The following is a 16,241-nucleotide window of genomic DNA, read 5'->3' on the forward strand; positions in this document are numbered from 1 at the left end:
AACTTTGTGACCAGAGTAGAGGTAGCCAGAGGGTCTGATTCTAAAAAGATCAGCTCTCCAACTTCAACTACCTCCTTCCATCCTTGCTTCTCAGGCCTTCTGCTTGCTTTCCCTGCTCCCTTTTTCTTTTTCTCCCTTGCTCTTTGGGCCTTCACTTCCTGGAAAAGGGAACCAAAAGGAGTGAGGGAGGAGGGAGAAAAGGATGAATAAGGCCTAGCCAGAAGCTCTGTTAATTCATAGTCTTCATCTTATTTTGTTTTCCATTTGATGAGAAGCTTAGCAATTTGTGGTCCACCATAAGTTCTTTTCAGAGTGAGTCACAGCTATGTAACAATAATTATAGGCTATCTATTCTGCTAAGATAATGTCACGAGATTTGGGCTCTGTCTTGCAGGACTTGACTTTGCCTCTTACTTTTGCTGTCATGTGAGATTGATGTCAGGTTGTGAGCTCTCCCCTGGAGACAACTGTAGGGCAAGGAACTGGGAAAGTCATTCAGCTGATAGCCAGTAAGTAGCCAAGGACCAACTTACCATTTGGTGAGGGATCCATGCACAAGCTTGAATCCAAGCATCTCCCCAAGCCTCAGATGAACCCTATAGCCATGGCTAGTTTGATAGCCACTTGTGAGAAATAAGCCTTGCAGTAGAGAACACTGCTGTCCGCAGCTAGAGTCAAGACTTACCAGGACTATGACATATGAGTGGTGTTTTAGGCTATGAAGGTTAGGAAATAGTTTCCCTCAATAGCAATAAATAACAAAACAGTAACAGTATGTCAGTATATTCCAAGCAAGAAGGGAACAGTGCCAGAATTCCTGGAATTCCTCTCATACCCCTGGTTAGTTGCTATCCATCTGCCAAGGTCAATCCCTAGCCTGACTTCTAAGCCTAATTGTTTGGTTTTGCCTGTTTTTGACCACGGTGTGAACAGACTTGTGTTATAACATACACCGTTTTAGCATTTGGCTTTTTGTTTTCAAGGTTAGATGGAAGTTCCTTTTTATAATATTTTATATGGATATGTTTATTTTGTTATATATTTATTACTGCTATGTATGCAACTTAATTGTACAAATATGCCACAGCTTATTCATCCATTCCCTTTCAGCACACATTTAAAATATATACTTAGGAGTGCATTGAGAATTAGTACATAATGGCAAAAAAATGACTTCCAAAGGGGCTGCTCCAATTTATACCAACAGAGACCAAGGCCTATCTTTTATCTCACTGTCTCAGCAGGACTCTTTGCTGCTTCTCGTGTAGCACGAGACCGAACATGCCATGGCATTTTAATAGTGTGCTTTACTGCTAACAATACTGCTAAAGTAAGAAGAATGAGGCTCTCCTCTGGACACCTAATTATATGAAGTGTTAATTTTCAAAACCCAAGGTGTAGTCAGTGTTATGTTTTGGGCTCAGAATACATAGCTACAAGGTTGCCTTTAAATTAAACTCTTTAGGATGAAGTTAGAATTAAAGAAAAAATGGTTGAAGTGTAATGCCTTTATAATCTTCTTTGAGTATCTAGCCTCTGCTTTTTTTTTTTTTTAAGCTTAAATTTCCCAGCTAACAGCCTGCATTTCCTGGCTAACATTGCTGGCAGAGACATCATTGAAGATATTGTTTTTCATTGTAGAGGGAGGTTTTATTATATTATTCCTATTAGTCAACTTTGTGTCATAAGAATATTTGGTTGATCTATATGAGCTTTTAGCATTGTGCACTCAATAAAGTTAATTGGGATATTACTGAAAATACCCAGCATTTCTTTGTAATGATCAACATAAACAGCAGATTCCTTTATTGGAGTCATAATTTTTGAATTCATTGTTACAGTCAAGGCAAAAGAACAATACGCATGAGCTCAGCATTGCATCAGTAATAGAATTCGCAGACAGGAAGCATTTTCTTCAGCACTAGACCATCACCCTCGGTAGCTCAGCCTCTATGCCCCTTTTTTTGGGTAGTAAATACTTGGCACCTTTTACATCTTAAAGTCTGTGAGATCTAGATATCCAGATTTTAAACATGGGTAGTGTTAACCATATGAACTAGAATTAGAAATAGTAAAGGATAAGTGGAATATGACATGTCATTAAGAGACTAGAGCTGTAAGAGGCTGGGTAGCTCAATTAGTAAACTGCTTCCTATATAAACATGAGGGCCTGAAACTGATCCTCAGCATCCATGTAACAGGTCACTCAGGGTGGCTGGGCTTGTAATCCCAACAATGGAGAAGATGAGACAGGAGGGTCCTTAGGACTCCCTAGCTAGTCAGTCAAATGGGTGAGCAGTGGGTCCCAGTGAGAGATGTCTCAAAAAAGTTAGGTGCAACATATGAAATTGACCTGTAGCCTTGTCTTGTGCTCTGTACACCCCCCCACACCCGCCCACCCCCCATCCCCCCCACACCGCACACACCCACCCACACACCTACACCCCCCACCCCCTCCACACACCCGCACACACCCACACCCCACACACACTCCCCCCACACACACCCGCACACCCCCCCCACACCCCCACACCCCCACACACCCCACACGCATGCACAAACATTTATACCTGCACACACAAGTGTAACCCCATACAGGCAAACATGTACACACACACACACTTACCCTGTAACAAACAAACAAACACAAACAAAGCAGCAACTGTAAAGGAAACATTCTAAATCCATGGTAAGCACTGCGGTCCTGACATAGAAGCCTGTCTCTCCTAAAAGAAATTGCCCAGAGAGGTAGACCAGAAGCTCCATTCATCCTAAGGCTTGTTCAGGGCAGAGAAGAACAGCAGAGCTTGCAAGAAATGTGGAGACATATGTCCCAGTGACCATAGAGACATCACTTGACTGGGTTCTTGTACAGGTCATAGGCTATGAATAGCACTCTGGTAAAACTCTCTGAAGAACTAGCTTCAGCATAAAGGTCTGTTGGTCAGAGGCTGGGCAGGATCCTGACTTCCCATTGTGGCCACCAGTGAACCTTGAGGACACCATTTTAAAGGGCAAGAATACTCTTGGGTCATTGTGTCTACCAGACTAAGAGTGTGACAAGCTTCCTACTTCCTAGGCTTATTTCTGAATCACCCTTATTAGAAGCCCTGGGTTCCAGACCATTATTAAGCTTCCTTAATACAGAGGCTGCAAACTTTGGGTCAAGACACAGGTGAAACATTCTTGATGCAGAAACAAACAAATGAAAAAAAACAACAAAAACCCCATAAAACCATGAAATATGAAATGTTCCAAAATCTGAAAAATAATTGCTGACATGATACCTCAAGTAGAAAACTCTATCCCATTCAATTCTGCTTTATGGGGACTGGGGTATATTTCAGTGGTGGAGTATGTGCTTGGCATTTGCAGGGTCCGGTATTTGATCTAAAAACAAAATTAAAACACACAATAGTGGCAACAGTCTCAAAGCCTCCACACTGTTTAATGTAGAAGGTCATTAAAAATACTGTTTAATGTTTTCCCCAAACTGTGTGTATAAAGCATATATGAAAAGTAAATAAGTTTTGTGTTTAAATTTGGGTCCTACCTCCAAGATTTCTTATAATACACACACACACACACACACACACACACACACACACACATATATATATATATAACCTTTTAGTTCCAAGCCTTTCAGATATGAGGCACTCAAGTTGTGTAACTATCATAAGACCAAATTACTTTATTAAATTGTTTGAAATAACCCATTTTTATTGTACAAGGAGAAAATTGATATATAGGCTCATGACCAGAAATTTAGCCAGTGTGGTGGTCTGAATGAAAATGGCCTCCATAGATCCATAGGTAGTGGCACTATTAAGAGGTTTGGCCTTGTCGTAGTAGGTGCGACCTTGTTGGAAGAAGTGTGTCACGGGAGGGGGGGGATTTAAGGTTTCAGATGCTTAAGTCAGTCTCAGTGTCTCTCCTTCCCTGCTGCCTGGTGATCCAGATGTAGAACTCTCAGCTACCCTCCAGTACCATGTCTGCCTGCTTCCTGCCACAACAATAGACTTTCCCTAGAAAAAGTAAGCCACCCCTAATTAAACGTTTTTCTTTATAAGAGAATTTGTTGTGGCCATGGTGTCTGTTTACAGCAGTAAAATCCTAACTAAGAGCCAGTCTTTTGGGTAAATTGGGTTCATTGTGGTTATAGAGAATATGTCATCTCTTAGAGGCTCTTGGTGGAAAAGCCCTGATTCCTATGCTTTGAGAAGGAGTGTGGTTGTGTTAGTCACTGATCTATTGCTGTGAAGAGACATCATGACTAAGGCAAGTCTTCCAAAAGAAAGCATTTAACTGGGGACTTGCTTACACTCTTAGAGAGTTAGTTTATTCTCATCACAGCAAGAATCATAGCAGCATGAGATAGCATGGTGCTGGAGCAGTAGCTGAGAGCTTTACACCCTGATCCGAAGGCAGCAGAGAGAGGAAGGGAGGAAAGGAGGGAGAAAAGAAAAAGAAGGAGGCGGAGGAGGAGAAGAAGAAAAAGAAGAACAACAACAGAAGGGGGGAGAACCCAGCATGGGCTTTGGAAACCTCAAAGCCCACCCCTACTGACACACCTCCTTCAATAAGGCTACATCTCTAATCCTTCTCAAACAGTTCCACTTACTGGTGCTGAAGCAAGCAAATACGTGAGCCTATGGGGGCATTCTTATTCAGTTCACCACAAGGGTCATCCTTCACACTCTGACTCTTTCCTCTCTCACCATCCAGTTGACCTTAATAGCATCTCACACAATCTTACTAAAAGTGCCAGAAAACCATATTCTAATAAGAACAGATTCAGGAACAGGCAGTGTCTTTTGCTCTCAATACATATATCCATGTGTATTCTTCAGGAAGAGCCAGTGAAGTTAAAACTTGCTGGGCATTCTCTTGAAGCAAAATGATACTTAAGTCTGTTTGTCCTCAGATTGCTAGCCAAGTCTCACAATTTCACAAATATTCTCAGCACTTAATGAAAGCAGACCTTTTACCCTATATCATGATTTGGTAGACAGGAACCTGGGCAGATCAGATTGGAGGATTCTTCTCCCATCGGTATTGACTGCAGCTACTTAGTGACATGCTTTGGTAATGGGTTGCTTGGATGTTCAGGTTGGTTTATTGCCATACTGGTGACTTGATGGTGCTAAGCTGAACTTTGCTAACAGACTGGAGTGTCTATGTGTGGCTTTTCCTATGTGGCTATATCAGCAGGGACACCAAGGTGCAAGAAGTAAAAGTTGCTGCTTTCCCAAAACATAGACCTTGGAATAGCTGTCCTTGGTCACATAGCCACTTGGAAGTGGCTCTCAGTGGGAAGAGTAGCAGTAGTTCTTGGTCGTTCGAAATCAGCCTCCTTTGTGCAAAGCAATCCTAAATCTGATTGTAATTTCTTTTTCATGGTGTACTTTCCCAATAAGCTTGCCCAAGCTAAGAAAACAATCCTCTCGGAGTTACAGACACATTGCACTTTTGTTTTACTAACAGGGACTACTTCCCAGGTTGCCATTGTTAGTCTCAGAACTGATGAAACACTGCTTAGATGATAAATAACTCAGTTCTAGAATAATGCCCACTGTAAAAACAAATGGGGATTCGTGAAGGGTGTCAATGGCAAGTTTGCAGGGTGCCTCTAGGAAATGCTTGTTGCTGTGAGAGTTTAGAAGACACCGGGAGTGAATTCTGGCAACACTCTCCTGAAGCAACAGAGATGCTTCTGAAAACCCTGATTTTATAAAGTGAATTCTTACAGATCCAATAGAAAACTTTTTGTTTTTATTCTAGAAAGGCAAACATTCACAAAGGTAAAGTTCATGTGAAAGAGTTAGAAGGTGAGAGCAGGAGCAATGTGCTTCAGAAGCAGCTGCTTCTTGGGTACCAAGATGGAGAACTTTCTGGGAGACAGAGGAACCATGGCTCTATCAGCAAGATCCAGGAATTCAGGGAGTGGTCTTTGCTCATCCTGTTTATCTGGTTGTTCCAGTTTTTACCTGTTAGAATCTTGTATGTCATACTTTTATTAGCTTTTAACACTTCCCTCCCCCACACGGTACCTCCCATTTTGTCCACTAGGGCACTAATATACCCCACTGCCCATCCCTGAAACTCACTGTGGTATAGCCTTCAGAACCACGCCTTTTAGCCTGCCACCACATGCCCCTGGCCTTAGTTCTCCTCCAAAAAGCAGCTCAGAAGGAACAATGTGTCATTCTGGGCAGTGCTCAACTCTGACGGATATCTGCATTTTTTTTTTTTACCTTGTATCTTCATAATCATGTCACAAAGCTATTCCTTTGTGTTCATGTGTCTTTGTCCTATTCTGCAGCTCCTGAGAGTCTAAAGTTAGGCTTCAGTTTGTGTTCTTAAATCTCCAAGGAGAAGATGAGAGTAAAGAATGCGCTGTGAATGTTCTGAAACCAAAGTTTGTTTGCACTTCTAGTTATCTCCCAAGATCAACCCATCATGATTTTCAATTCCCTGGATCCTTCACTAATAGGCTGGAAACAGTTATATGTGCTTTCTTTGCAAGATTGATGAAGTATATGAAAAACCATAAAATCTGTCCTTATCTAATTCTATCATCTATTTGATTCTCATCTATCTCTCATTTATCTATATATCCATCTACTTATCCACCGTATATCCATTTTTGTATCTGTTATTATTGTTGATATGTCCCTCAGAAGAATCTTGTGGACATACAGCTATTGTTACCCTTACTCTTACGTGAAGCTCTGAACTCAAAGAATCATTTTCTTAAAATTATCAAAGCTGAACACAGGCTGTAGCTAAAACTCTCAGTCTCTAGTGCTTGCAGAGGCATACTGCTTGCTATCATTGCTATTCTGTTATCTAACTTAGAAATATCATATCAAATACCTGAGGTAAGTTTTCCTTTGACTAAGAGGTGCCAGCCGCGGTTGATTGATTTGGCGTCTGTGGTGAGTAAATAATGGCTGGGGCAGGTAGTAAAAGCAAAGCCACTCACATTATGACCAGGAAGTAAGAGATTGAATAAGGGGCTGGAGTACCAGCATTTCCTCTGATGACATGAAGACGTGTCATTGGTCCTCACCTCCAAATGATTCTATCATCTCCTAATAGGGCCATGCAAAGGATTAAGCCTTGACTACATTGACCCTTGAGAGACAAGATCCACATTGCAATAGCATTATTGTGCACTGTAGAATCCCAGCTGTCAATGGCATAGGCTGGTTCTAACACAGGTGTGATGAGTAGCTTTCCTCTTGAGTACCAACTCCATATCAGATGGTAGGTGCTGCTTGGGATTGAGAAGCATTCTGAGACCTTATCTGAGTTGAAATTTGTTTGGTGAGGTTTACCATGACCACAGAAGCTCCTAAACATTCTTTCGAATGTCCTCCATCCCTGCTCCAACACCACAAGAGGTGCTTATCTTGACTGATCCCTGTGGTGCCCATCTGCCCACTCATTGTTTTGTTTGGTAAAATTGTTCATAAGCAAATATCTATGGAGAAATGTCAACTTCTAGAAGCTGAATTTTAAGCTAAGCATGCAAACGTCATTCTCCAGTGAAAATGGTTAACAAAGCGCAGAGGGAAGGTGAGGAATGCTAATGGCCACATCAATAACAGTTGTTTTACATAAAGGGCAAATGCATGCACTCCTTTTCAGGGTGGAGTGGACACTGCAGAGGGAGAAGCGTTTTTGCAGGCAGTTGAGTTTAGTCATATGTAGTGCTGAAAATTAATACCACTTACTTCTGTGCACATGTAATCAGATTAACTTTATTATAGGCATCTGTTACACTCTCATTAATAACAACATACCAAGTTAAGCTGTTTTAAAGTCTAGCAAAATGCATTTCATTTGGAATTAGATGCTAATGCTGGGAGATGACTTCATGGAGTTATGCTTATAGAGATGATCTGCTGACCCTTGGGGGTTAGGACTCAGTGCTCAGGAGCCTCTCAAAGGTTTAGAAGAAAACCTGAGCATAGCTACAGATTAGAACATTCCGTTACGCTTTCTCCCATACCTTCCTTCCCACTGGGTATTTTTTCTCTTTTTCTGGCTAAGAATCACAGTCACTTGACTTAAATCACACCCAGGGCATTTCAATGGGAAATTCTAACCATAAATCTGCATTACAAATAGACACCAGTAATCTTGTCTGTTGGAGCCTTGGCACATAAGGCAACAGATTTTTGGTGTCCTCTGTCCTTGGGTCAATAATAATGCTGGCTACTTGCAAGGCTGTGTCCATGTTAGCTATTAGCATCCAAGGGTTCAGGCAAGGGCTTGGTATAGGAAATATGAAGGAAAAGGAAGAATCAGAATCTCTTTGATCTTGCACATGTCTAACCACTGACTCTGCTAGTTTCTCGGATTTTCTTTTTTTTTCGCCTGTGTCATTGTGTGAAGGTGATGATCTCAGAGAGACAGGTGAAGCATGATCACCAAGTGGGAACACTAATTCCTCATCTCTCCAATCCCAAATCAGCACCCTCACTTGCTAATTCTCAACTCCTGAAAGGGTTAAAGTAAGGGTTATCCATTCTTGCTGATCAGGCCACAGTGTGACACCTATAAAATGCACTGTAAAGTATATTGTTTAATAGATCTGAGCACTGCACCTGCTTCCTTATCTCCTCTTAGGTGATTAAGTCCCTCACAAATGCAATTTGTTAATGTGGGGCCACATCTTCTCACAAGGTAATCTGTGAAATTTGGCAGGCAGTTCCTTGGCTGCAGGTGCAAGATGAAAGACCTATCTCTGGCTTTGCCGAGAAGAAAAATGATGCCGTGCTTAATTCCTGGAAAAAAAAAATATTTTAACGCAGAGGGTACAACCTGATTCAAAGAAAGGGGAATAGAATTTTAAGGATCCCAGTCACGTACTTCCTTTCCTTTGGGAAAGTGGGCTGTCCCCAAAAGACTGAGTGGGGAATCAGAAGTCTTAATTGAGGCCAGGTATTGGGCACATTCCCCCTACTCAAGGGAAGTCCTCTGATATGTGTAGCCGTAGCCATTTGCAATGATAAATGATGACTTTTACTCTTATGAGCCATGAAGGCTTAATTATAGCTTAATTAAAGCTAATGCTCAGATCCTTTGGAAGGTAGAACAATTCAAAATAACTCCCCTGTCCAATGGCTTGGGTTTGGAAAGGCATGTCTATGAAATCCATAGCATCCTCATGCTGGGAGCTGTCTCAGTCTTTACACCCAAATTAAAGCAAGAGCTAGCTTTTTTTTTTTATGCATTAGAATTTCCGTAGCCAAGACTATAATAGGCCATGTGCCCAGGTCCACCTCAGCCTCCTGAGCATTTACATGGTAGGTCGTCTTTGAATATGCAGATCCAGCTCTCCATACACATGTCTCAGGGAGTCACTGGTCATGCTGGCAATCAGCTTCCGAGGGCCAGAGACCCAAGGGCGACAGACTTCTTCCCACTGCACAGTGCTGTTGGGCTGGATTTCACTGAAAACATAAAAAGCAGAGGAAAGGTTGGTGATCCAGCTTCCCATCTTAACTAGGAACTATGAGAACGAAGGCCTGAGACACTTATCCCGTCTCTCTCTCAGCTGATGATGGCTGTCGGACCACGTATTAGGTCCCTGAGCCTAGCTGACTGATTCATCAAGTGATGGCCCAACTGAAGCTCCTTTGTGAGGGTATCCAAGATTGGCCACCACCAGTTCTACCAAGTTTGATTTCTTCCATCTGAATACACTTTTTGGTATCCCAGAGGATGGGAAAGCTTGGCTGAGCATCCCTACCTATGAACCCCAGTTTGGTGCCAAAGCCTCCCCTGTGGCCTTGTATCTGGGACGTATCTACCTCATCTTTGCTCTATCAGTTCCCTCCAGGGATTAAAATCCTACCTGGTCCTTCAGCAGCCTTTGGTGATGATTTAACACTTTTGTCAGCTCTTGTTAACTCCCTCGTGATGAACCTTGCTCCCTGGTCCAACATCTGAACAGGAACTACCTGCTGACACCTTAGATGGAGAATCCTCAGTCTCTGAACCATATTTATAATTTAACCACGAGCTTGGGTTCCCTCTACTAATGTGTCTTTCTGTTGCTTTCTTTTTTGCCAAATCCCTAATCTATCCTCACAGTTGAGTAGCCTTTCCTCTCCAGTTCATGCTCAGGGACCTTCCCAAGCCCCATGGATAAACCCATCCTGAGGGATGCCTGATGTTTGTGAGGGCTGGAGGATACTTAGGTTTCTCTAGGGTGTGGCTCACACATCCTTCCATTGAATCTTGAAGGGGATATAATATATGTGAGTTCATATGTATGAAGCACCTTAGATAGATACCTTAGAATTAAACCAGAAAGTTACTTTTCCAAGATTGTATAGTCAGCAAATGGCAGAGACAAGGTCTGACCAAGGTACACCTTCCATTCCCTGGTCTACAACTGAACAGTGTATTTCATTTGATAGTTTGTCATAAGTTTTTTTTTTTTTTTTATGGCCATTGTGCTTATTTTTTTTTCCACAGGTTTTATTTTTCCAAGAAGGCAGATGACTTTAATTGCTTCAGTTTGAAGAGCTTCCTGCAAGACTTATACAAGCAGGTTTCCTGAGCTCTGGGGATGACAAATATTGGGTTGCCTGGAAGCCTGGACAGTCTTTTTCAGGGAGAGTGGAAAGGAGACTAAACAATAGCATTGAAACAGAGAGCTGGGGTGATGGCTAAGTGAGTAAAGTGCTTGCCTTGAGACCATGGAGACCAGAGTTCAGATCTCTAAGACCTATTTCAACATACACACACACACACACACACACACACACGCACACACACACACACGCATTGACTGACTGACTGAAAACTGTGGACATGGCAACCTCAGCACACAGGAGACTGAGACAGGGAATCCATAGACTTGGCTGGCTGCACTGACTAGTCAGAAGAGTGACCTCTGGCTTTAGTGGGAGACCCTAACTCAACATATAAGCTGGAGACTTACTGAGACAAATGCTTGAGGTCAACCTCGGGCCTTCACCTGTGAGTGCATGAAAAACACACATGCATACACACATGCATGCACACACACACACACATACACACACACACATACACATACACCATTGTTCTTTTCATGAATTATGAAGGTACAGAATGTCAGAAACTGCTTAAGACAGTATCTGGTTTTATAGATAACAGAACTGATGCCTTAAGGGGCCTACAGAATTGCCAGCATCAGAGTCTAATGGCCCAGAGGAGAGAAGAGTTGGAGATGATTGTGGATTCTTTCTAGGTTCTTGCTTGTGGGTCAGGCTGAATTTCAAAGAACCCTGAGCATCTGGAAGCAAAAGGGGGAATTGTTAAGAGACCAGAACAGAAGAAATGACTGCTTCTACCTGGAGGTAGCCTGACCCAGGATGCCCAGGGCAGACTTACCCTGAATGGCTCACTGGCATGCCAGTGTTGCTCATGTGGATCTGGAGCCCCAAAGGTGCTGTATATACTTCGTAGTTACGGCTGTTTCGATGTTATGAAAAATTGAAATTTTGATTATATAAGACTACCAAAGAAAACCATTTTGGTCATAGCAGGGCTCCAAAATAAATACTCTTGTAGGCACAGTTTATTGCACAGTTATGGCTGCCTGTCTGTTGGAGCTATAGAGGGAAAAGCAGATCGAAATTAATTTAATCACTTAAAAACTCAGATGCTACTATCTAAGCGATCTGCAGTGCCTAGTAATGACAAGAATGTCTTGTGGCCGCCAGCTCCAGAGCTCTGGAATTGGGAGGTCTCAGACCTGACTCCCTCATTTTATTAGGGAACTGTTAGGCTTCAGTATTGACTGTTAAGTGGGAATCACATGGTGCTAACCCCACAGAATTGTCATTGTGAGGTTTGCATGAAGCAAACTTTGCAAACAGCCTACGTCTTAGCAAACATCACTGGGCCTGTGGAGTGAAAGACTCAGAAAACATCAGCTGATGCTTTGTTGGCAGCAGATCTTTGATTTGGTTACCCGTTCACAAAGGAGTGGCTCAGTTGCACTTCCAGCCATAATCCTTACTAGATAAACTCATAGAGTGATGGAATTTTTATCAGATTATCATGTTATCATGACATTGAGGCCAGGGCAATGCTTGGGCTTTAATCTGATTTAGGGATAAGCAGAAAGTAAACACCACCATATAGCTGCTGGGTCAGGACTATAAAAGAGTAAATCTCATAACTGGGCCCATAAGCAAGTTTTCATGGCCTTAGTGAGCAGGCGGAGTTCTGTACCAAGTCCTCTTTCCCAAGTGGTATGTGGGCCTGGAGGGCTGTTTGGGTCCACACCATATGAGCTTGGCTGTATATAAGTGAATGCAGATCTGACCACCTGAGAGAGCAGAGCACCTCACTTCACCAGAAAGAGCACTTATCCAGGTTAATGGAAAGGTAAGGATGGGAATGAAGGAGGAAAAAAGAATTTAGCAGGGCATGGTTCTGAGCTGTGCATCCTACCCATCTATTCAGTGAACAAAGTGTTCTGTCTGCCTGTCTGTCTATCTTTCTGTGCCTGTGTGTATGTGTGTGTGTGTGTGTGTGTGTGTGTGTGTGTGTGTGTTGAGACAGGGCCTCTTGTGTCCTAACTAGAGGAATGTGTTCCTATCAGGGTATCAGACACACAGGGGCCTATCTCAGACTGGCTGAGCCAGGCAAGAATCTCACTGTCCACATCAATGTGTGTCCAGGATAAGAAGCCTTGGAGAGGAGCTGTGGTTGTGGGAAAACTGGGATGAGGAAAGGATGATGGACTCAAGGTGCACATCTCAAGAGCAGAGATGTGCTAGGGGACCAGAAAACAGTGCTTGTGCCCAGGAAAGAAGAACCTGTGGCATCAACTGTCATTCTGGAATTCATTCCTGGAGCCATGAGCCAAAATAAACTCTTCCTTCTATAAAAAAAAAAAAAAAAAGAAAAAAAAAAGAAAAAAAAAAAGAAAAAAAAGAAAAGAAAAAAAAAATTGTAGTCCATGTCACTGATTGACAAGAGAGGTCTCAAGGGCCCCAGAGTCAGGCTTTTTATCCTGGACACTTGGAACAAGCTGAAAACAAAGTGCTGTGGCAAGGCTTGGTTTGGGACTGGGTGTATATATATGTTCTTTGTAGTTGTGGCTCTCCACATTATTTCAACCAGTTTCACAGAAACCAAATTATGTGAAATGCATAATCTCTACGTAAGTGTTGTTTTTAAATTGACTCTATGATTCAGAGCTTGAAAAACACTGACGTCATTATTCCTTACTCACAGTGGTGATTGAGTGTTAACTATTGGATAGGGCAAGAAGCAGGCAGGGAAAGTTAACAGTTGTTCTGCCCTCAAAATGATGACAAGAAATGTTAGAAGCATACTATTGTTATTATTATTAATGTTACCACCTTTGTGGTTGCTGCTTACTCTGCCTGAGCCCTTTCTGTTTGGGGACGTTCCTTCTGCCTGCATATAGATACATAGTGCTCAGTCCTTAGTGCAGAGCAAATAATTCAATGTGAATATGAGTTTATGATATTTATTCCAAAACATCTCTGTCTTCGTTCACTCCCTTTCTCACCCATCATTTCCCATATAATCAGTCAATGTCTCACCTTGCAAAAAACTTACCCTGCTTCGGGCTCTATCATGGACTGGCACAAAGCAGGAAATTCCCTCCCCCAGAAACAAAACCTTCAGCCTTGTTCATTCTTTCACTCTTATTAAGCAAAGGTATCGGTATATAGTTTGTGTATAAATGAAGATACACAAAGATACACAAATTCACAACTGGTGCATTATGCTTATGGATAAATGCCTAACAGAAAGAAGAAAAATTGTTTGTTCATTGCAGCCAGTAAGATCATGTTGGAATAAACCTATTTCCTGGGTACAAATGTTGTGAAAAATGATGCAGAGGAATGTGCTGAGCCATCAGGATGTACTGGCCATTTATCATCCCAGACACACACAGGCAAATGCAGTCATCATCACAATGAGCAGCAAGCACCTGGGGTTCATCCTCTGTCTAGCTTTTAGCTCCCAAGAACTTAAATTTAATGTCAGATCACCAAGTTGGGGTTGTTTTGTTTTGTTTTGTTTTGTTTCCTCTTGAATTAATTCATTAACTCTATTCATGTTTTTAGAGACAAAAAATGAATCTAGAAGAATTGTTATTTAATATTCTAGAATTATCAGATACAGAAACTTCAAATGCTAAGGGTCACGGGATCCAGGACCTCTGAACACCTGAGATAGGCAAGAGGCAGCAGGGCCAGGAGTGGGGGTACCAGAACCACCCCACGGCAATGGTGATGTGCACTGAGTGTGGACAGGGCCACAACATTGTTTTCTGTATTTCTGGTTCTGAGTCTCTGCTCCCTAGGTCCTGCCCTCGGTCCTCTCTACTTCAGGCTGGAGAGCTTCTCTGTACTAGAAACGAGGCAGACAGAGAACTGGGGGATGGATGAAGGTAGCGTTTTCCTAATTATCTAATATCCTAGAGCCCCATACGGATTATTTGACAAGTTACATGAACTTGGCACTCCCAGGTTAGATCTGTGCAACATGAAGCACAATGGGGTGCCTCTAATTATCTGGCCCAATGGAAGTGGGTGCTGGTTGCCTCAGGCCTTATTTGAAAAGGTGTATGCCTAAGGAGGAGGAGGAAACAGAGAAAGTTTTCAAGCCAATCTTGAGAACAAATTCTTTTGTTCCTCCCCCACCCCCACGCTTTGACCCTGAGGAAGAAAGCTTCTTTTACCTGAAGAGATTAATGCTCTAGGCTTGAGTTTCCCTAAGAGATTGAGGATTCCTATGGAATGAATATTTTTATTGTTTTTTTCCAAAATACATCCCTTGAAATCCCACCCCTATATGATGATGTTTAGAGAGAAAGCTTTTGTAAAATAATTAGATAAAGTTGTGAGAATGGAGCCTCTGTGATGAGATTTGGGCCCTAGAAGAGAACTACAGAGTAACAACTACCCTCTCATTCTACCATGAGAAAACTTGGTGAGGAGATGGCCATATGCCAGCCAAGAAGAGAGTCTTCAACAGACATCCAATTACCTGCCTCTTGACCTTGGACTACCCTAGCTTCAGAACTCTGAACAATAAATGCCTGCTGTGTAGGTTCTGAGTCACTAGAATGTCTGTGGTAGCATCCCCAACTGATGGACACAGAAGTCCCAGCTGCCTGCCCTGAGCCTGTCTGCTAGAAACTTATGTATTAGTTGTATGCACTTCAGTGAACTTTAAGCCAATGCGTGTGGAGGATATCTTTCTTATGGGGCTGGCTTTGTGTCTCCTTTCCTTATTCTACCCAACAATTCTGGACATTAACACTAAGCGAAGCATTTCTAGACTTCATGTGTTTTGACCTCTATGCTCTCCATATGCTAGGCTATTGCACTATGTAGATCATCTTTTGAAAGGGATGCAGCATCCCTTTCCATGCTGTGTTAGTCAGCTTTCTATCATTATAATGAATTGCTTGACATAAGATACGTATAAAGTTAAAAACCCTCTGCTCACACCTCAGAAGGTTCAAGTCCTAGGAGTCACGCCATGACTTTCAGCCTCAAGTGAAAGTGACACCTAATGGCAGAAACATATATCAAAGCAAGTACTACTTCCTTCCTTCCTATCTATCTATCTATCTATCTATCTATCTATCTATCTATCTATCTATCCATCCATCATCTCTCTATCATCTATCTATTTATCTATTTATCTATCCATCTATCATCTATCATTCTACCATCTATCACTCTATCAATCACATTTATCATCTATCTATCTATCTATCTATCTATCCATCCATCATCTCTCTATCATCTATCTATTTATCTATCCATCATCTATCATTCTACCATCTATCACTCTATCAATCACATTTATCATCTATCTATCTATCTATCTATCTATCTATCTATCTATCTATCCATCCATCCATCTCCACCACAGACTTTTTCATGTGGGACTTTATGGGTCACTTCTACAAACCATAGCACTCTTGTGTTGCCCTTGGTCAAGGTGGAATTCCCAGGATAGTCAAAGTGCAGGTATAGCACTACTTTGTGGCACCCCAGAGAAATCTTGCATTATGGAGAAGGAAAAATTGGATAGAGCAGGCAGCTGTTCAGCAGAGAGAACATGTTTCACTTTGCCTGAGCAATTCCTGTATCTAATTGGAGTGGGAAGGTGCGAGAATGGGTGAGGGAGACTCGTTTCTGACAGAAGCTGGGCTATTGCTATTGACC

General features: G+C 42.1%; 1 protein-coding gene across 3 annotated transcripts in view; it reads right to left on the reverse strand.

The window, feature by feature from the left end:
- Positions 1-7,742: 7,742 nt before the first annotated feature.
- The window catches only part of F13a1 (coagulation factor XIII A chain), a 194,481-nt gene continuing 185,982 nt past the window's right edge, over positions 7,743-16,241 (reverse strand). For 2 of the 3 annotated variants that reach the window (XM_060372378.1, XM_060372377.1), the window contains exons 15-16: positions 9,318-9,467; positions 7,743-8,798 (exon numbers count right to left, since the gene is read on the reverse strand). In XM_060372378.1, the coding sequence (XP_060228361.1) occupies positions 8,792-8,798; positions 9,318-9,467 (157 nt within the window). In that variant the 3' untranslated portion in view covers positions 7,743-8,791. Of the gene's footprint in view, positions 9,468-16,241 lie in introns of all 3 variants that reach the window. The other variant, XM_060372380.1, reaches the window with a different exon arrangement.

This window comes from Meriones unguiculatus, chromosome 19 (assembly GCF_030254825.1).
Source record: "Meriones unguiculatus strain TT.TT164.6M chromosome 19, Bangor_MerUng_6.1, whole genome shotgun sequence".
NCBI lineage: Eukaryota > Metazoa > Chordata > Mammalia > Rodentia > Muridae > Meriones > Meriones unguiculatus.